The following is a 22,171-nucleotide window of genomic DNA, read 5'->3' as shown; positions in this document are numbered from 1 at the left end:
TTTTTGACATTTGTTGCAAGTCTTACTTCATTCTGTGCCTTAGCTTTCTTGACTACATCTTTGCAAGTTTGGGCTATTTGTTGATATTGTGCCTTAGTTATACGCTCCTCTTTTCATTTTTCTTTTCACCTAGTTAGGGTAATGAAATGTTTGCAAGAAAACAACCATGCTCAGGCAGCACCAAGGACCCCCCATTTCAACTTTGAGCCACAAATATTTATTGGTACAGAGAACTTTCCATGTTTCTTGTTCAAGAAGACTGGAAATGATCCTGTAGCATTAGGGACACTAGTTCAGGGGTGTTACCCAGCCAGTTTGCTGTGGTTCATGAGAACTAGTTGTTAGAGTTATACACTTTGCAATTAAGGAAATCTCTTATATTTTTCCTTGTCTCCAGGAGAAAGAATGGCCCATAATGAGTCTGATGGGATTTGGGCTTTTCATGCTCCAGACTTCACAAAGAGCTTGTCCAGGCAGAGTGGGGGAAAATTAAATACCTTAGTTCTAATTCTGTGGACAATACTGGCATTCAGTATATATAATTGGCATTGATGGGTGAAATTTTCTCCCATGGTTTATATTGAAAAATATCTATCAGTCTTACATTCCAAAACTCCTGTAATTCTCAATTTACTTTTAATTAAACATGATTACATTTGAATCAGATTCTTGAATTTTCAATGTCAAGGTAATGAAAAAAAATCAACCCTATCTGATATATTAATGGTACATGGCACTACAAAATTTTAGAGCTTCTTGTCTTATTAATGTTGTCACTCATGCTTAACTGAGAAAAATCAGCTTTTTTATAGATGTGTTACTACATCTAGATCAGGGGTGTCAAACTGGCTTTCTTCAAGGGCCAGATCAGCATTGTAGTTCTCCTCCACGGGTCGGTGGGAGAGAGGGGCAGGGAGCAGGGGAGGGGGAGAGAGGGCAGAAGCCTCCTGCAGCACCTCCTGTACACAGCCCCTATGCCCTGTTTTTGGCCTGAATGGCCTCCTATAGCACTTTATCAGACAAAATGGGGCACGGGGGAACCTACATTCTCCCCCTGAGCCTTGTTTTCACCCTCCATGTCCTCCAGCAGCATTCTGCTGGCCAAAAATGGGCCGTGCGGGGGCCTCCTGATTTCCCCATGCAGCCCATTTTTGGCCTCCCCGACCTCCAGCAGCTCTCTGCCAGCCAAAAATGGGCCACGGGGGGCACATACAGCCTGTTTTGGGCAGCACAGGCACCACAGGCCAGTCCTTTGATATTTCCAGACTGGCCCCACGGGCCAGATTTAAGCACCCCATGGGCCACATCCAGGCCTTGAATTTGACACCCCTGATCTAGATTATTAACTAGTTTATTACTTCTTATTTTGAAATATTGACATGACAAACTATTGCCAGAAACAATTACTATCTGATTTGGATAAACTACTGACTAGATGAATGGGGAGAATAAGTTTTAAGCAACAATTAAGGAAATATTGCAGTTTGCTCAGTGAAGAGACAGTAATTTATTTAGGTAACAAAACTATTTTTAATAAGAGAAAGAAAAAACATTTGGACAGGATGGTATAAGGTAGGGGTCCTCAAACTTTTTAAACAGGGGGCCAATTCATGGTCCCTCATACTGTTGGGGGCACAGACTATAGTTTTATTGGCCTAATGACCAGCTGGGTGGGCGTGACTAGTGGTCCTCATATTTACTGCCTTTGCAGCATTCCTGCAGTCATGTGATCGTGATCTGAGTGCTTGGCGCCCAGTTTGTGATTATGATGTCACAGCATCCCATAGTCAGATAATTGTCATTTGCAACCTTTCCTGCCAGCTTCCCACAAGCAAAGTCAACCAGAAAACCAGAAAGAAGTGAGAGGTTATGGTCAATTCACATTGTTAAGTGAATTGTATTGTTGTATTGTTGGTACATTACTCCACTCTGATTGTCAGAATGAATACTTCTTTCTCTAAGTAATGCCAATGATTAAATGAACAGGTTGGACTCTTTGTTCATATGTGATGGTAAAAAAATCCTGGAAAATGATTCATAATAATATAATTTTAAAGGTTGTAATTTCATTTAACTTGAGATATCTCTGTTAAATTCACCAAACTATATATACCTTCAAAATTTATTGAACTAGTAGTAACCTTGAAAGGACATATTGACATGAATCAATCTAACCTTTGCTGTTTGCTTCTGTTAAGAATTGCTTGTGCTATTTTGCTACGGTTAGGAATTATTTGTTAGGAATTAATTCTGTAAACCTCAAATTGTTTCTCTTGCTATCTGGTTTCTTGCTTCTGTTATTTGCTTCAAAGCTAGGCACATCCTTGGAGATAGAACAAAAACAGTTACCCAGGAACATCCTGCTCCATAGATAAATGGGGCAGAGAAGGGGGCTGCCTAGGAGCATGGACAGACAAGGCTATAAGAGATGCTTTGTAAGATAACAAAGTATGGACAAAGAATGCTCCATGGATAAGGGGGGCATGGGCAAGACATTGTCCACGTTGGGTAACAAACTTTTGTCTCTGGTTAGCTAAATTTGGATATAAGACATTGGGGCTACATTCACGTAGGTGTGGCTTTTCTCCTTGCATGTTTGTTGTCTATATGCATATGGAATAAGTATACCCTGCTCTTCTTTGTACAAATAAAAGCTGTTATTTTCCAAGCCTCTTCTTGAGTCTTTTTTTTCTGAATTTTTTTTTTATTTTTTAAAACAAAACATAAAACAAATCCATCATCCATTACAAATACAGTGTGTCAGTCGGTTACAAATCTTTTGTGCATCATCCTCCTATTCAAAATTTACTAATTATCTAATTTCTCATATTGTCAAACAAATCAACATCTTCATTTATCATTTATTTAACTATTGCATTGTTGCTTCAAAAAATTATTTTTAAATATTATATTTATAACATTCATATTTCATATTTCATTTCCATATTTTATTATCTAACCATTGATAAAATAAATCCCATATCTTGTAATATTGTTTATCTTCTTGTTCTCTAATTTCAAATGTCAATTTACTCATTTCAGCACATTCCATGATTTTCTTAATAATTTCATCTTGCATTGATATTTTCTCATTTTTCCAGTTTTTAGTAAATACAATTCTAGCAGCTGTTAAAACATTCACAATCAAATATCTCACTTCTCTATTGTATGTTTCCGGCACAATCCCTAATAAAAAAAATCTCTGGCTTAAAGTCTATGTGTTTTTTTGTCATTTTTTCTAACCATGTGTGGATTTTAGTCCAGTATCTTTTCGCTTCTACACATGTCCACCACATATGGTAATATGAGCCCTGTATCTGATGGCATTTCCAACACTTCTCAGATTTGTTCTTGAACATTCTCGCTATTCTTGTTGGGGGTGGATGCCACCTGTAAAACATCTTATACAAATTCTCCTTATATGCTGTTGACATTGTCATTTTATAATTTTGCATCCACAATTTTTGCCATTTCTCTAAGTCACTACCATAACCAACATTTTTCCCCCATGCAATCATTGTTTCTTTAACTTGTTCTTCCTCTAATTTTACCTTTAATAAGTAATCATACAATTTTTTAATTATATAGTCATCAGAACCTATTAAAATTTTATCTAAATTAGTCAGATTACTATAGAAACCTTCTCTCTTAAAATCTTTATCATATCTAGAATGTATTTGCATAAATGAAAACCAGTCCATTTTTATATCCTGTTCTTCTAATTCTTGCTTCGATTTAAGTTCACCCTTTTCATTCAGTATTTCACTATATCTAACAATTTGTTCCTTTCTAAATGTTATTGAATATGAGAATGCTTCAATAGTAGATAGCCAGACTGGAATTTTTAAATAATGAGGTCTTTTAATCTTCTCCCAATTTAATATCAAAGACTCTCGGATAACATGTCTTCTAAAATACCCCTGTGTTTTTGTGCCCTTGTACCATAAGAAAGCGTGCCAGCCCAACAACAAGTCATGTCCTTCTAAAGTCAACAACCTAGTATTTCTTAAGGTTATCCATTCTTTAATCCACATCAAATTTGTTGCTTGATAATATAGTTCCCAATCCGGCAATCCAAAACCTCTTCTTATTCTAGCATCTTGCAACAATTTTAATTTTATCCTCGCCTTTTTACCCTGCCAAATATATTTTAACACTATTTTGTTTAATTCTTCAAAATAACCTTTTCCCAACCTATTTGGAATTGTCTGGAACAGATATAAAATTCTAGGCAATATATTCATCTTAATAGTTGATATCCTCCCTATTAATGATAATTGCAAATTCTCCCATTTAGCCAAATCTGTCACTATCTGTTGTTTAAGCTTGTTATAATTATTCTCCTTGAGTGTACTGCATCTTGCTGTCAAATATATTCCCAAATACTTAACCTTGTTTGTGACCTGCATCTTTGATACTTCCGCCAATTCTTCTTTTTGTTTTTTTAATATATTTTTTGTCAAAATCTTTGTTTTATCTTTATTTATTTTCAAACCTGCTACCTTTCCAAATTCTCCTATTTTGTCTATCAGTTTATTTATTGATTCAAATGGATCTTCCAGAATAAACACCAGGTCATCCCTCTTCTTGAGTCTTATTTTGGCATTCTGGTAACTGAAGTGCAGTTTTTGGACCTTACAACCTCTTCTTAATTTCTTGTAGACTATGCACATTAATTTTGCTCAACTTTTGAGTTGTTGTCTTCTCCTCCATAAAAGGCTATTTCTTTTACATCCAAAGCAACTGGAAATTCAGAGGTTGTTAAAACAATAATGACAGGGTAATGATGATTTAATAGCTGACCAGCTGCTACAATGCTGTAATGCTGTAATGATGGTACAATGGTAGTAATGAATCAGCAGGGTTATTTGACTGTTACCACTTTAAGAGTCTGTATTATAAGAGAGGCCCTGTTGGGGCGTATTTCTCTCTACATGTGGGCTTCCATGCTGTAAATTGCTGATTGATTGTTTGACTTTGTCTAGTATGTGTATGTATATTCTTTTGTAGAGATAAACCACTATTCTATTATTACAAACCTCTGTTTGATGTTATTGCTCCTGAGTTGTCACACATAGTCACTCTGTGTACACTCTGACAAATAAAACAGAAGAATAAATGAAATTGCTAGAATACTTATTCCTTGAAACAATTCCAGTAAATAGATGGTCCCTTCTAGAAGTTTTCTCCACTTTTAATTCCAACCAGTTTGAGTCTATCCCAAATGAAGCAAATCAAAAATTAGTCTAAACTGGTTTAGAAATTACCAAAATCTAGCACAGAGATCACAATAATTTTCCCTGGTACTACCATCCCCTTACCCTGCCAACAGTCTGCTATCACATGATAAAACTCAGCTGTATATTTAGGTCTAGAACAGGGCTGTGAAACTCCGGCCCGCAGGCCAGATGCGTCAACCACCAGCCATGCCCATGCCCAGTTTAGTGAAGGGGGAAAAAGTCTCAATATGTCATGTGATGCCACTGTGATGACATGAGTTTCACACTCCTGGTCTAGAAGCTTCACTAATTGGTGCCAGAGGTCCTTCCAGCCATCACTTTTCTTCTTGATTCTTAAGAAGGTCTTTGTGGTGAGGAAAGCATAGGATGCTTGTTTTCATTTTCTAACCACACATTCTCTATCAAACCAGGGATTGAAATAAAAAAAAAGTTCCATATGATGAAGTGGAGTTCTTATAAAAGGGGGAATATACAGTCTAAGAAATTTGCAAACCCATCCTCCAATGGGTTGCTATTAATGAGCTTAGTGGATTTGTCTGATTCTCTCAGAGGAAATGTTGAATCCTTCCCCACCCCTTTTAGGGTGGGGAAGCTGCTTCTTATGTTCTAAGCTCTATATAATAAAGGTGATATGGTACTGAAGACAATGAATATGTATGCAAAAATAGAACAGAATAAAATAGAAATCGTAAACAGAAGAAATCATGAGGTTTAGAGGCATGAGATGGATGAAAACTAGTGTTGAAAAAATAAACAAGGAAGGAAGGAAGGAAGGAAGGAAGGAAGGAAGGAAGGAAGGAAGGAAGGTAGGTAGGTAGGTTCTGGGATGAAAGGAAGAGGAGGAGAAGTGAATGAGAAAATTATGAATGTGTGGGACTGTGGGGAAGTTGAGAAAGAAATGAGACCATGCTAAACATAAACAACCCACAGATGGGATAAGAGTTTGTTAGTAATTCTGGGAGAAAGGCCAGCACAATTCAGCTTTTAGAAAGAAGAAATTCAGAATATTCAAATAGACTCTATCTTTATGAATCCCGTAATAATAATAGCTACAGGAGCAGGTTCCAAAATTCTATACTATATCTATAAAATAACTTATTGAAGTCTGTGTAATTCTTGCTTCTTTGCCCTACAATGAGGAGCCTAACAGGGGAGATGACAATTTATAGGTACAAGATGAGAAACATTAATTTAATGCAATATGTACTATATATCAAGCTATTCATGTTAAAAGTTTGTATAGATTCTTGGTTTTAGCTAACTTCGATTAAACAAGAAGCACCCAGCACTTTCCAATTCTTGTTTCCCTTCTAATCTCCTTATAAAACCCACTGGAGGACATTGCCTAATAAAATACAAAATATTCATTCTAGTCAGTCAATCACAATGTCCTTCCTGCTTCCCTTCTGTTGGATTGAATAAAGAAAAGTAGATAGGTCCTGTATATAGTAGAAAAAATATAGTAATTAACATAAAGTTCCTCCTTACATCTTTATTTCAAAGGCTTCTTTATACAATAGATAAGATACGATTTCACTTTTATTCAAATTTTTTAGTAGCAATGGTCAAACAATACTTGGGTGTTCATAGTAAGCTTTCTGTCATTCTGAGCCGAGCCTCTGGGTGTCACTGTTCACCAGGAAGGAAAAGAAATCAAAAGTCAAGAGTCCTGGTGTTGCTATTCTTTCATACAGTACATTTACCAAGTAAGTGAAGAACAATCTAAAAACCAAGAGGTGCATTTTCCATTTGGCTTTGAAGTAACTGTTTTCATTGAGAGAATGGAAGACACACAAACCTGCATCTGTAAAAGGGGGATCCTGCAATACCTTGCTATTATTTTTGCTTGCAAGATGGTTTCTGGGCAGATTCATTATTTGATTCCTGAGGAGATGCACAAAGGCTCTTTTGTGGGAAATATTGCAAAGGACCTGGAAATGGAGGGGATGAAGATTTCAGAAAATGGGCTCTGCATTATTCCCAATGTAGGTATGATCCAGTATTTTGCTTTCAATGTCAACAGTGGTCATTTAGAAATATCTGAGAGAATTGACCGGGAGGAAATATGTGGACAGGCAGAGAAATGTATATTGAAGTTCCAAATTCTTCTTGAAAGTAAATTAAAGCTTTATGCAATTGAGGTGGAAATTACTGACATAAATGACAATGTTCCTAATTTCCCTCTATGGGAGCAAGAGTTGGAAATCAGTGAGGCATCTACACTTGGATTCCGGGTCCCTCTTTCTGAAGCTCAAGATCCAGATCTGGGAATAAATTCTATACAGAGCTATCAACTCAGAGGCAGCAGCCATTTTTCTCTGGATACACAAATAGGAAAAAATGGCTTCAGACATACTGAACTGATACTGGAAAAAATTCTAGACAGAGAGGAACAAGCTGTTTATAATCTAATCCTTACAGCTAATGATGGAGGAGATCCTATCCGATCTGGCACTGCAGAAATCAAAGTCATTGTTTTAGATTCAAATGACAACACGCCTGTTTTCAGCCAACCAATCTATGAAGTGAATGTCAAAGAGAATATTCCTAAAGGATCTATTATTGCTACTGTGCATGCCACTGATCTTGATGAAGGGCTTAATGGAGAGGTGAAATCCTTCCTGAAAAAGACTACAAAATTAGATGTTCCCACATTTCACCTTAATTCCACAACGGGTGAAATTACACTCACTGGGAATCTTGATTATGGAGAATCAACTTTCTATGAATTTGAAGTACAGGCCAAAGATTGGGGAGGTTTTACTGATAGATCAATTGTTGTTATCTTCATTACAGATTTGAATGATAATGTACCTGAACTAGCAATTACTTTTGTCACCAATTCCGTAGTTGAAAGTTCACCACCCGGAACTGTTATTGCCATTTTAAATGTACGAGACAGAGATTCTGGAGTCAATGGAGAAATCACAGTCTCCATTCCAGACAACCTCCCTTTCCAATTAAAGAAGTCCTCTGATAGGTTTTATAGTTTGATGACAGATAATGCCCTTTGCAGAGAACAGATATCAGCTTTTAATATAACTATAGTAGTTACTGACCATGGAATACCTCCTCTTTCAGTAGCCACAGTAATTGAACTATACATCTTAGACACAAATGACAACCCTCCATTGTTTGAGAAATCAATTTATCCTTTCTATGTTGTAGAGAATAACCAAATGGGTGCTTTGATATATTCCTTAAAAGCGAATGATCCAGACTGGAAAAGGAATGCAGTAATAAGGTATTCTATCACTAGTAACCAGACAACTGAATCATTTCTCTCCTCTTATGTCTCCATTAATTCTGAGACAGGAGCTATCTATGCATTAACCTCATTTGATTATGAAAATTTTAAGAAGATTTAGTTTCAAGTTAAGGCTCAGGATGGTGGCTCCCCATCGCTCAGCTCCAATGTTTCTGTTATTATTTACATCTTGGACCAAAATGACAATGTGCCAGAGATTCTGTACCCCTCCCCTTCCGCTGATGGCTCCACTGGAATAGAGCTGGCCCCTCGCTCTTCTGAGCCAGGTTACCTAGTCGCTAAAGTAGTGGCAGTAGATGCAGATTCTGGCCAGAATTCCTGGCTCTCCTATCAGCTGATCAAAGCAACAGAACCAGGGCTCTTTGCCATGGGACTCCACACTGGCGAAATCAGGACTGCTCGGCTTTTTCTGGAGAAAGATGCCCTGAAGCAAATCCTGGTGGTTTTAGTGAAGGACAACGGCCAACCACCTCTCTCTGCCTCAGTCACTCTCACAGTTGTTCTGGCTGACAGCATCCCTGAAATTCTCTCAGATCTGAGCAACATCTCAGCTCCTGTAGATTCTCAGTCAGACCTCACTTTTTACTTAGGGACTGCGGTGGCTTTTGTCTCCTGTTTCTTCTTTACCTTGCTCCTTGTGCTACTGGCAATTAGAGTATATAGATTGAGAAATTCACAGATGAAGTCTGAGAAGATAATCTGCCTCACAGTTTGTAGGCATTAACGGAGTCCAAACATTTCTTCATTCTTACTGCCATGAGGTTTCTCTGACTGCAGATTCTAAGAGAAATCACTTTAATATTTCCACAGCAAATGATTCGGATACTCTGTGTATTAAAGAAGGTTATGGCGCAAAGGATCCAATTGTATCTGGTGAAACTTTAAATTTAAATAATGATGCTCTAATAGTAATTCAGATAAGGTAATTATTTTAAATCATTTTGATCTTTTTGTTCTTATATACACTTGTTTATCTTAATATATGTCAATATGCTCTGATATACAAAATCTTATTGACCTTGCTATTATTGTACATATCACATTCTCTATTCTCTAACTTAATATTATACTGAATTTTCAGCAGATCCAGTGTTGCACTATTTCTTAAATATAAATATAACCATATTCCATTCAGTGGTGGGTTTCAAAAATTTTTTACTACTGGTTCTGTGGGTGTGGCTTGGTGGCATGGCATGGCATGGTTTGGTGGGTGTGACTTGGTGGGCATGGCAGGGGAAGGATACTGTAAAATCTCCATTCCCTCCCCAATCCAGGGGAAAGGTACTGCAAAATTCCCATTTCCTCCTGATCAGCTAGGATTCGGGAGGCAGAGAATAGATGGGGGCGGGGCCAGTCAGAGGTGGTATTTACCCGTTCTCCGAACTACTCAAAATTTCTGCTACCGGTTCTCCACAACTGGTCAGAACCTGCTGAAACCTACCTCTGGTTCCATTGAAATCAACTGGACAAAACTTTGAATAGAACAGGACTGCTTTGTATCTCATTTTACTATACAGGAACATCTCAGGAAATTAGCTCTTTACTTCAAATATATATGTTCAGCAGCAAAACCATTTTTAAAAGATGTCTCTCAAAAATTAAGCATCAGGTCTATGTGAAACTTCTCAGATTTCGGTTAACTTGAAGTATAAGATTCAAAGAGGGCATAGGATGTAATAGGGAAGTAGCAGAAGGCCTTCAGGGTTTGAGATAAATGAGGAATGAGGTAAAATATCAATGACAGTGGAACAGTTATGGGAAGATTCTTCTTGGATTTGCCAGCCATGTGGTGCTCGACAGAGAGGCAGAGTTTAATTAGGCACTAAAGTTCATTAGGTTCTTAATTATATTAAAGTTGGACAGCTCATTATTTTTCTTATATCTGTCAACATTAACCATGTGATGAAGATTCATTATTGTCATTTGTAGCAAACAAAAAAGTTGCTGAAAACCCGCTGAATCTGAATCTGATTTTAATATACTTGACGGTGCAATCCCAATTATCCTATTTCCAGGTGTAGCAATAAACAACAGAAAGTCTTCGATTTATAACCATTCGTTAAGTGACCATTTGAATTTACAACAGCACAAGAAAAAGTGACATGACATTTTTTCACACTTTCGACCATGGTCACATAATCAAAATTCAGGTGCTTGTCAACTGGCATGTATTTATGACAGTTGTACTGTCCTGGGGTCATGTGATCACCATTTGTAACCTTCCCAGCTGGCTTCTGACAAGCAAAGTCAATGGGAAAAGCCATTCATTTAATGACTGGAGGATTCATTAATAGCTGCAGTGATATGTTTCATAACTGTGGCCAAAAAAAAGGTTGCAAAATGGGGCAAAACTCATTTAACAACTGCCTTGCTAAGCAAAGGAAATTTAGGGTCAATTGTGGTCATAAATAATTAAGGACTATTGTATATTCCCCCAATCCTGTCTGATTCTTGGAAACCACCAGGACAACTCCCTGCAGTTTTCTTGCAAAATAAATGTAGAATGAAATATAAAAACTGAAGAATTTTGTTTTAAACACTTGCAATTGTAGATTTAGAATAACGATGTCAGCGTTCCACATTAGGCTCTCTTCCAGCGCTGACATGAATGAAATGAAACAGAGAGCAGAAGCGGTGATTTATTGCTAAGATGAACTTTTACCTAGTTTTCTGCATGTAACAGATAGTGTTGCCTGGGTGACAGAGGGTGGGGGCAAATTCCTGTGAAAAGAATGTGCCAAGACGAAGAGATGGATCTGCATGATGGCCAATGGGATATTGGGGTTGGAGAGCGGAAGGGGAGGTTGTTGGAAGGAGGGGCCAGTTTGGCTGCAACCAGAGTTCAAGCATGTCGTGTTTTTTCTATTCTTAAATAAAAGAGATTCATTAGAGACTTTGCGTTTGAGAATGAAGTTTATTTAAGATAGCACCGAAGCTTGACAAACAAAATAACAGGGTTGGAAGGGACTTTAGAGAACTTCTAGTCCATCTCCCTGCCCAAGCAGGGAGTTCCAATACAATTTCAGACAAATGGTTGTCCAAAACCTCTAGTGATGAAGCATCCACAACTTCTGGAGGCAAGCAGTTCCACTGATTAATTGTTCTCACTTCAGAAAATTCCTCCTTAATTCTAGGTTGCTTTGTTTCTTGTCTTGCCTTCTGGTGCTTTGGAAAATAGGTTAACTCTCTCTTCTTTGTGGCAGCCCTCAAATATTGGAACACTGAGATCATGTCACCCCTAGTTCTTTTTTTCACTAGACTAGACATGCCCAATTCCTGCAACCATTCTTCATTTGTTTTAGCCTCCAGCCCCCTAATCATCTGCACTCTTTCTAGAGCTTCAACATTTTTTTAGATGAGCAAAACTGAATGCAGTATTCCAAATGTGAAGTAGTGTGACTTTAAGCTCAGTCCACATGTATTTGTTGGGAATTCTGGTGTCACATATTTGCCTTCTAATAGTAGTAATAGTGGTAGATACATACATTTATTAGTCTTGCAAGACAAAAAATAAGTAACATCTACTGCTATTAAGCTGAGGTAAAAATCACATAAACTGATGGCAAACCATGCACCAGCTGAGACGAGGGCGTAATATTCCAAAGTGAGGACTTTACACAATTTATGAAGTAAAAAGACTATGCATCAGTTTCCTTTGATTAATACAACCTGCCCTCTACTAAGGTGTAGGCAACCAAGATCACACTCAGTTGAATTTTTACAAAATGAGTTGACTTTTTATAAATTGAAACTGTGTGGCTGTGAGACGTTATTCAAGATACTGTAGCTTCTTTTCAGGGCACATATGTGTTCACTATAGTCATACATATCTGACAATGAGTTAGAAAATCCATTGATCATAGTGACAATAAATAAGGATAATAGGAACATCCAGAAAATTGTGTCATCTGCTAGGGAAAATTTCTTCCCAAATAGTTGGCAATCCAACTGCTTTGTTTAAAGAAATCACATGCCCTTTTAGGGAGGGAATAGGGTCGAAGAATGGTTGTTGAATTGTGAGAAATTTGTTGGGCATCTGGAGGATTAAATCACTCAGGTTTGCTCAGAAAGAGATACTATCTGGCATGTCCTATAAAAGTGACTGAATCATCATCCTGGAGAATATATTTGAGCCCATTAGTCTTACAGAAGGGACAAGCTTTGTGGTGACATCAATTCCATCCACCTGCAGTCTATATTTCTGCCCTTTTTGGTTTCTGAAAGTCCCCAGAGAGGTGTCACGGTGATCGATCAGGGGAAATGTGAATGGTATCATCAGATTTGAAGCAAAGTTGTGCATCCCACTTCCTCAAGATCTAGGGCTCTTCATTGTGAGGTGCCATGGGACTCAAGATTCTTTCCCCTTTTATTTAACATCTATACGAAGCCTGTAGGGAAGGTCTTCCAATGGCACAGAGCATCTCATCTTTGACCCAAAAGAAAATGCAGTTGAAGTTTGTCCTCATGCCTGGAGGCCATCTAACCAGAGATCTAAAAAGTACAGAAAAGATAAGATGGTAAAAAGAACTATACCTGATTTCAGCAGCATGGATCCCTCCAGATACCTAACCATCATTTGAGCATTCTTATTATGCTTTCTTGGGAATCTAGAATACAGAATAACAAGAGTTGGAAGAGCTGCTCTCTTCCGGGTTCTGGTTCTCCAGCGCGCACATGCACACTCCAGTTTCAGCACCCAGTGCCAAAAAGGTTAACCATCATTGCTCTATACCTATACTGTTCTGGACAAATGACTGTCCAATCTCTTCTTGAAAAACCTCCAGTGATGGAGCACCTACATCTGGATGCAAGCCATTTAACAGATTAATTGTTCTAACTATCAGGAAATTTCTCCTTAATTCCAGATTGCATCTCTTTTTAATGAGTTTCCACCAATTGCTTTTTGTTCTTACCTCAGGAGCTTTGAAGAATAAATCAACTCCCTGTTCTCTGTAACAGCCATTTAAGTACTGGAAGACAGCTATCATGTCACCACCTCCCAATCTTTTTCTTCATTATGCTATACATACATACAGTAGTCCCCTTAACAGTTCATCTTATCATCTTTGTAACTCTTCTCTGCCCTCTTTCTCAGCATCTTTTTTTCATCATGTCAACCAGAATTTGATGTAGTATTCCAAATGTGGCCTCACTAGTGGCAGCCCTGAAGATCCAAAGGAACTCTATACTGCAGTATAGAGCAGTACTATCACTTCTCATGATCTTGACACCGTTCCTCTGTTGATGCAACCTAAGACTGCATTGGCTTATTTGGCTGTTGCTACCTCATACTTAGATGCAGAGGTGGGCGTCACATACTGTAACAACTGGTTCGCCCAGCACCAGAAATATGAGTGCACGCGCACAATCCACACATGCATGCGGTGTCACAAAACATGGCAATTTGCTTGCACACACCGTCCACACATGCATGTGGCATCAAAAACCATGGCAATTCGCCCATGTGTGCCTTCCACACATTCGTGTGACATCGAAAACACAGTGATATATGATGGGATTGCACCCAGGTGGGTGGGCAGACCCAACCGCAGGTCACAGTTACTGGTTCACCCGAACTGGTCCGAACTGGCAGCAGCCCACCACCAGTCCACTAGAACATCAAGATTGACTTTAACAATTATTCAGTTCTTTTATTCTATGTGTGACTTGATCTTTTCAAACTGAATTTTAATTTGATTTAATTTAATTTCTGTTATGAGGGATTATGGGGGTTTTGTGTTTGTTTATTGCTAGAATCCTGTGATTCAACATACCAGTAGTCCTCAATTTGAAACTATAATTGAATTATGGTTATAAGTTGTGGAAGTCATTAAGCAGGGGTCACCTCTTGACTGTGCCTAATTTACAGCAGTGATTAAGTGAATGCCATGGTTGTTAAGCAAATGCTGCAGTCATTAAAATGAACACTGTCTTCATTAAATGAATTCTTATACTCAATGGGGCATTTTTTTTTTGCCAGAAGCAGGAAGAAAGCATCAGAAACAGGCAAACCCCCCCCCAATTGTGGTCATGTGACCACAGGAAGTGGCAAACAGTTGTAAATGCGAGCCTGTTGCAAAGCACCTAAAATGCAATCACGGTGTGTTTGTGTATGTGGACATCAGAACTTCAAAATTGGAACACAATTTTGTGGACCTCTGTGGAAGTCCATCATAACATCAGTCACTAAGCAACCAGTGATTAAGCAAGTACTACTTGTAGTATAAATAATATATATAGTACCGTAGATAATGTGGAGAAGTGGCCTTTATCATCAGAAGGCAATAAACTTTTGGAAATAGCTCCAGTCCTGGTGTTATGAAGATTTGTTATTAGCTTGTCTGAAGCAGCTCAGAAACATCCACCACGTTTTAAGCGAAGATAATTTAATGAAACATCCCTTTCCTGTTTTTTCCTGACTTTGATGAATAAAGTGCTTGTCTTGAAAATTAAGCATAGATTTCAGGAGTTAGAAAAAGATAAGGAAGCTCATTCTTCCCAAAAATGATTTTAACTTTACAATATTGAATTTTTCTTTTTTTCTTATTTGCAATTAAATAGTTACATTTTACAAATGAAGGCAAATATACATGTCCCAGGATAATGTTGCAAGATCCAATCTGATCCAACCAGTTCCCTGAGGATGGGATCATGCACGAGTCTGAAAGCTTAGAAGAGTAAACCTCTGATCCCGGTGACCTACCCAGATTAGATCTTAGATATGTTTTATTTCTTCTTCTTTTTTTAATCAAGTTTTATTGATTTTTTTTCTTTTGCACACATCCACATATCTTATGAACAGAGTATTGGCCATATCATATCTTATACAACTTATCATCTCCAAATACATTTTACATAGTTACAATTTCTGCAAAAATATTTTTTCCATACTTTTTTATCTTATCTTAATACTTCTATGCTTATTGTATAAAGAACATCTTCTTCTGCCCTTAAATTCTAATTTCTTCATTATTAATCATATATATTTTCTTTTCACTTTCATATTAATTCATTCTTCATCCTAATAAATTTATACATGTTCAGGGTAGCCCTTTTACCATTTCATCTTTTTTATTTTACAACAATCCTTCTTCTCCTTCTCTCTTTCCCTTCCCTCCCTTCTTTTATCCTTTCCTACTTTCTTCTTTCCTCCTCTCCTACTCCTTCTCTACTTCCCCTTCCTTTCTCCCCTCCTTTCTTCCTCCCTTTCTAACCTTCTCTCCTACTCTTATTTCCCCTCCCTTTCTTCCTCTCCTTTTCCCCTTCTTCTATTTCTCTCTCTCCTTCCTCACTTCTCCCCTCCTTCTATCCCTCTACTCCTTCTTACCATTCTGTTTCCATTGCTGTATTCATTTTCAATTGAATATTTTCCTCTATGGTGTCCAATTTTTTCTTCAATTATTATATATATTTCTCAAAATCCCCATCCCATTTTTTAATTATTAACAATGTATTTCAATTTATTCCATTTTTACCATGAAAGCTTTTAACTCAATTAATCTTCCACCTCTTATTTTCTTTAATTCCTAATTTCTTATTTCCACATCAATTATTTCCATTTACTAGCATTTCAATTTTATATTACAGTTTCAGTTATTTTCACATTTAAACCAATCTATCTTTCACATTGCATCTGCTAATCCATTTTACAATAAACAATATACTTCTTTTTTGTTTCTTACATACATCATTTAGTAACATTTCACTTTTATAATCTTAATTTCAATTAATTATTCCATTTTACCGTGATCTATGTACTTCTTCTAATTCACTTCTTACATACAATTTCTACTATTAATACCATTCCTTTAAATCAACCAATAAATACTTTAATTCCCTTTCTACTATCCAATTATTCTTCCCCTTTTAACCATTTTCTTTTGGTCTCTCCAAAATTCCATTTCTTAATATTTTCCTCCCTTTCTCCCATTCTCTTATTTTCTTCTTTTTCTTTTTATATTTATTGTATCTTTCCCCCTGAATCCTTTCTCTAGTTTTTAAAATTATTACCCTCTTCATTCTCCCCCTCAATCTTTTCCCATTTTCTTCTCTTCCCCTCTTTTTTGAGGAATATTCCTCCCTTTCCATTTTTATTTTGTCACTGTCAATCCCAGTGTAATTGTCTATTTTTTATCTTCAATTGTTTTCTCTTCAATGTTATGTTCTTGCTTTTCATTTTATTCTCTTTTTCCTTTTTTTATCTTCTAACTAGTTCTCCGCTTCTTTATTTCCCTTAAACGCTTCATGCACTTTCTTAAACATCTCCATTAGTTCCTCATACTCATACTCCCAATTTTCCATATTGTCAGTTCAAAGAACAGAATTTTTTTTTGTAGTTTATGTATAGTTCAAATTCAAGTCCATGTAATATCTCTTTTTTCTTTTTTCTTTCCAAATAGTATCCAATTCAAATATTTATTTAGACCATTCCAGTTTGAGGCTTTATTTTTTCCAGTTCTTTTCAAAATCGTGCTCCAGCTGTTTAAACAAATACTCCTTAAACAGTTTCCCATGGTTATCTCACTCCTTTATTTCTTCAAATTTTAAAACGATTGTTGTAGTGCTTCCTTTCCGCCAGGAGATGTCTCTCTCTGATTCACAAATCTCCAGACAGCAATGTATCACTTTTAAATCCACATAGAAAGTACTTTCACTTCAATTACTTCCTTTTATTGCTAAAAAATGCTTTCATTCAGTTTTCTTTTTCTCATATTGTTTTTAATTTCTCCCAATTCAATTATAAATCCAGGTAGTAAGTTTTCCTTTTTGGGCTTTAGTCTTTTAGATTCCTTTTTATTTTTCTCTTCACTTTAAATTCCCAAGTGCCAATTAGCCATTTATTTCATGCTGAGACCTCTTTTAAGCTTTCAAAATTTTTCTTCTTACCTGTGAATTGGCCAATCACTCACCTGGTAACAATACTCCATTCAAACATCACTCCTGCACAAATCTTAGTCCGGTTGCCCCAGCTTAAAGCGGCCATTTTAATGGCCGCTATCCCCGCCACCAGATCAAAGAGCTGCCTCTGACCGTTCGAGGAACTTGCCTGTTCCTCTCGGTCTTCCAAAGTGCCTCTCTTTCTCCCCCATCCCTCCAAGACGGTTCCAGTCCAAAGACTCCCCAACAGTGGTTTGTCTGGCTGGATTTTCATGAAGCTCTTCGAAGCTCGCTATTTTCCAGCCAGTATCGCCACAACACTTCCAGTTCCTCTGATACGTTTTATTTATATTGTTATATTTGGTACAGAGATGTAAATTTAATTATTCCAAATAAGGAGTATAGCTATTTCTTGCCTAATCAGAACCCCAAATCTTTTTATAATTTGTGGGGCTTAATATTGTAAAATCACCCAATATCCTGTGTGTTTTTACTACATGTTACCATTGCTGCTATTATTATTGTTGTTATTGTTATTGTTATTATTTACTTTATTCATTAAACATGAAACTCAGTCAACAGAAGGTTGTTGTTGTTGTTGTTGTTGTTATTATTAAAGTATTTTGCACAATTTTGCTGTACTAACATATTAAATGTGAAATAGTTTCAACTTTGTCATTGCAAAGCTGGCAGTTTGGACTGGATTTTTGTATCTTCGCTTTTTTTTTCTTTTTCTTTTTTGAAATAATTTTTATTACAATTTTCCTTTACACAACTCTAGTACATAATCAACAGACTGTCATTTTTTGTATACTTCGGATCAACATTCCATACAATATATACATTATATACGTTCAATATCTAGTCCTCAATAACCTTATGTATATTTCCAATTTTTATTTCTATTATCTATTCAAGTGTACCATTTTTCCCAAACCGCATAAAATTCTGAATCATCTGTGGAAGTATGATTTTTTCCCCTTTTCCTTGACCCATAAGTACGTGTGCCAGCCTCTCTGTAAATCATGCCCTTCTAGCATCAAAATTCTTTTATTTTCTAAAGTAATCCATTCCTTTATCCAGACTAAATTGGCCACTTTATGGTAGATTTCCCATGCAGGGAGTCCAAAGCCTCCCCTGCTTCTATTGTCCTGCAACTTTTTTTAGCGAAATTCTGGGTTTTTTCCCTCCCCAAACAAATTTCCTAGTGATTTTGTTCAATTCTACAAATTGACACAGGCTACGGGATACACTATTACAAACGTGGAAGGAAATTGGGCTAAAACAACACATGAAGATTTCAAACTGGCTTTCAGTAATGGAGGCCATGATATATCCCAATGCTCTAGCAATAGATAAAATGTACAGGTACAAGGATATTTTAGATAGTTGCGGAAACCTCAAAACAAATGAATCACTCAAAGAACAGGGCATCTACATTGACTGATGGCCATATTTACAGATCAAATCTAGGTATCAAAAAGATAAGGAGGAATTTGGAATAGAGACGGGATTAAACAGATTTGACAAATTATTGACGGGCACAGAAAATAAAATATTATCGAAATTATACAATTACTTATTAGAATATGACAGAGCCGAGGAGGTGGTAAAGGAGCAAATGATTGTATGGGCAAAAAACATAAGGCATAATATAAATTTGGCCGATTGGGAAATAATTTGGAATAGGAACTATAAATTGACAAGAGCGGTAACATTTAAAGAAAATCAGTATAAAATGTTGTACAGATGGCACTTAGCCCCCTCAAGATTAGCTAAAATCTATCCAAATTTGAGACCAAATTGTTGGAAATGCGACCACCAACAGGGCACCTTCTTCCATATGTGGTGGACATGCCCCAAAGTGATCAAATATTGGAAAAAGATTCGAATTTGGATCCAGGAAGTAATTGAAGAAAACATAGATTTGGCACCCGAAACTTTTCACCTGGGAGTTCTAAAGAGGACATATGAGAAGAGGAAGAGATACTTAATAATACACATTATCATGGCAGCCAGGATAACATATGCACAGTATTGGAAAGAAAAAGGAATACCACCGGAAGAACATTTAATTTGGAAAATTTTAGAGTGCGCTGAGATGTGTAAATTAACATATGAGATTGATGAGAAAGAGGAATCGGAATACTATATGGTGTGGGGACTATGGTACAAATGGTTGGAAGATAGAATAAAGAAAGGAAAAGGAAGAACTTAGATATCTAAATAAGGGAGTAAAATATGAAATATGATAAGTTAAGAATGTATTCAATCTGTATTTATATTAACGCTGTCTAACCGATAGTTCATTTATTGTATTATTATGCAATTTAATAAAAAAAAAATTAAAAAAATTCTGAATCATCTTTTTCTTTTAGTTCTAGGGTAAGTTTATCCATTTCAGCACATTCATATATCTTCTGAATGATCAATCCCACTGGTGGTGTATTGCGTTCCTTCCAATATTGCGCGAAAGCAATTCTTGCTGCTGTTAATATGTGTAGAATCAAATATCTTATCTTTCTATCAAATTTTGTTTTAAGTATTCCCAGGAGAAATGTTTCTGGATTTAGTTCTATTTGACATTTTATTATCTTTTGTAGCCATCCTTGTATCTTAGTCCAGAATTTTTTCACTTCAGGACATAGCCACCAAGCATGAAAGAAGGTACCTTGACATTGGTTATATTTCCAACATTTTGGGCTTAAATTCGAGTACATTTTAGCCAGCCTTGCTGGGGCTAGGTGCCAATGGTAAAGCATTTTGTATTGATTTTCCTTATAAGCAGCAGATTTTGTTATAGTGTATTTTTTGTTCCAAATTCTTTCCCAATCCTCTAAATCTATATTATGCCCTATGTTTTTAGCCCATGCAATCATCGGTTCTTTCACCACCTCCTCTACTCTATCAAATTCTAATAGATAATTGCATATTTTGGATATTAATTTTCCTTCGGGGCCTATCAACAATTTGTCTAGTTGTTTTGGTTCTGTGTCAATTCCGTATTCTTCCACGTCTTTCTTGTACCTAGATTGCAGTTGTAAATATGGCCACCAATTGATAGAAATTCCCTGTTCCTTTAGTGTCTGATTGTTTTTAAGCTTCCCCTGTTTATCTAAAATTTCTGAATATCTGGACATTTTGCTTATATCTAATGTGTTGGGGTGGATCATTGCTTCCATGGTGGATAACCAACCAGGGATTTTCATGTAATGTTTTTTCCTTATATCCTCCCAAATTCGTAACAATGCATCTCTTATTTTGTGTCTATAGAAATATGAGTGTATCCTATTCCCTTTATCCTACATAAAGGACATGGGTATGTCCGGACGGGATGACTGAGGCAGGTCTTGAGAGTGTTATCTGGCGGGAGTTCGATCCTGTGGCTCCCGAGGACATGGACAGGGCTGGGACGGCTGAACGCAACCACATGTTTATTGGACCCGTGTCCCTCCTGGTTGGTACTGGCTTCCCGGGAGGTGACACGAGGCTGGCTCCAGAAGATTGTTAACGCTTCTTTGAGTGAGGGGGTCCTACTGGCCGCTTTGAAAGAAGCGGTTGTGAGGCCCCTCCTCAAGAAGCCCTCTCTGGATCCGGCTGTTTTGGCTAACTATCATCCAGTCTCCAACCTTCGCTTTGTTGCGAAGGTTGTTGAGAGTGTGGTAGCGCAACAGCTTCCCCGGTACCTGGATGAAGCTGTCTATCTAGACCCGCTCCAGTCCGGCTTCCGGCCTGGGCACAGCACGGAAATGGCATTGGTCGCGTTGGTGGATGATCTCTGGAGGGCTCGGGATAGGGGTTGCTCCTCTATCCTGGTCCTGTTAGACCTCTCAGCGGCTTTTGATACCATCGACCATGGTATCATGTTGCACCGGTTGGCGGGGTTGGGGGTGGGGGGCACCGTTCTGTGGTGGTTCTCCTCCTACCTCTCTGACCAGTCGCAATCTGTGTTGACAGGGGGGCAGCGGTCGACCCCAAGGCACCTTGCTTGTGGGGTGCCACAAGGGTCGGTCCTCTCACCCCTTCTGTTCAACATTTATGTAAAGCCGCTGGGTGAGATCATCCATGGCTTCGGGGTGGAGTTCCATCAGTACGCTGATGACACCCAGCTGTACATCTCCACCCCAGGCCACCCCAACGATGCCCTTGAAGTGATGTCCCAGTGCCTGGAGGCCGTGTGGGCCTGGATGGGGAGAAACAGGCTCCGACTCAACCCCTCCAAGACTGAGTGGCTGTGGCTTCCGGCGTCCTGATATAGCCAGCTGATGCCATCGCTGGCTATTGGGGGCGAATCACTCGCCCCAACGAAGAGGGCTCGTAACTTGGGCGTTCTTCTGGATGCAAAGCTGTCTTTAGAAGATCATTTGATGGCCGTGGCCAGGGGGGCTTTTTTATCAGGTTCGCCTGATACGCCAGTTACGCCCCTTTCTAGATCGGGACTCCCTATGCACAGTCACTCAGGCACTCGTCATTTCCCGCCTGGACTACTGCAACGCTCTCTACATGGGGCTCCCCCTGGGGTGCACCCGGAGGCTCCAGCTGGTCCAGAACGCGGCCGCGCGGGGGATTATGGGGGCGACGAGATGCTCCCATGTGACACCTCTCCTGCGCGAGCTGCACTGGCTCCCGGTGGTCTTCCGGGTGCGCTTCAAGGTGTTGGTGACCACCTTTAAAGCGCTCCATGGCTTAGGGCCAGGGTATCTACGAGACCGCCTTCTGCCACCAATAGCCTCCCACCGGCCAGTACGCTCGCACAGAGTGGGCCTCCTCTGGGTGCCGTCTGCTA

The 22,171-nt window shown here is 38.1% G+C and overlaps 1 protein-coding gene across 1 annotated transcript in view; it reads left to right on the top strand.

The window, feature by feature from the left end:
• The window catches only part of LOC132710506 (uncharacterized), a 46,289-nt gene extending 31,285 nt beyond the window's left edge, over nt 1-15,004 (top strand). Inside the window, 2 exon segments of the mRNA XM_087890718.1 lie at nt 6,852-9,189; nt 9,191-15,004. Of these exon segments, the coding sequence (XP_087746844.1) occupies nt 6,852-9,189; nt 9,191-9,434 (2,582 nt within the window). The 3' untranslated portion in view covers nt 9,435-15,004.
• Nucleotides 15,005-22,171: the final 7,167 nt, after the last annotated feature.

This window comes from Pantherophis guttatus, chromosome 3 (genome assembly GCF_059756535.1).
Source record: "Pantherophis guttatus breed Tessera chromosome 3, ASM5975653v1, whole genome shotgun sequence".
In the NCBI taxonomy this organism is placed as follows: domain Eukaryota; kingdom Metazoa; phylum Chordata; class Lepidosauria; order Squamata; family Colubridae; genus Pantherophis; species Pantherophis guttatus.
The sequence above is the reverse complement of the archived record's forward strand: the minus strand, read 5'-3'. Positions and strand labels throughout refer to the sequence as shown.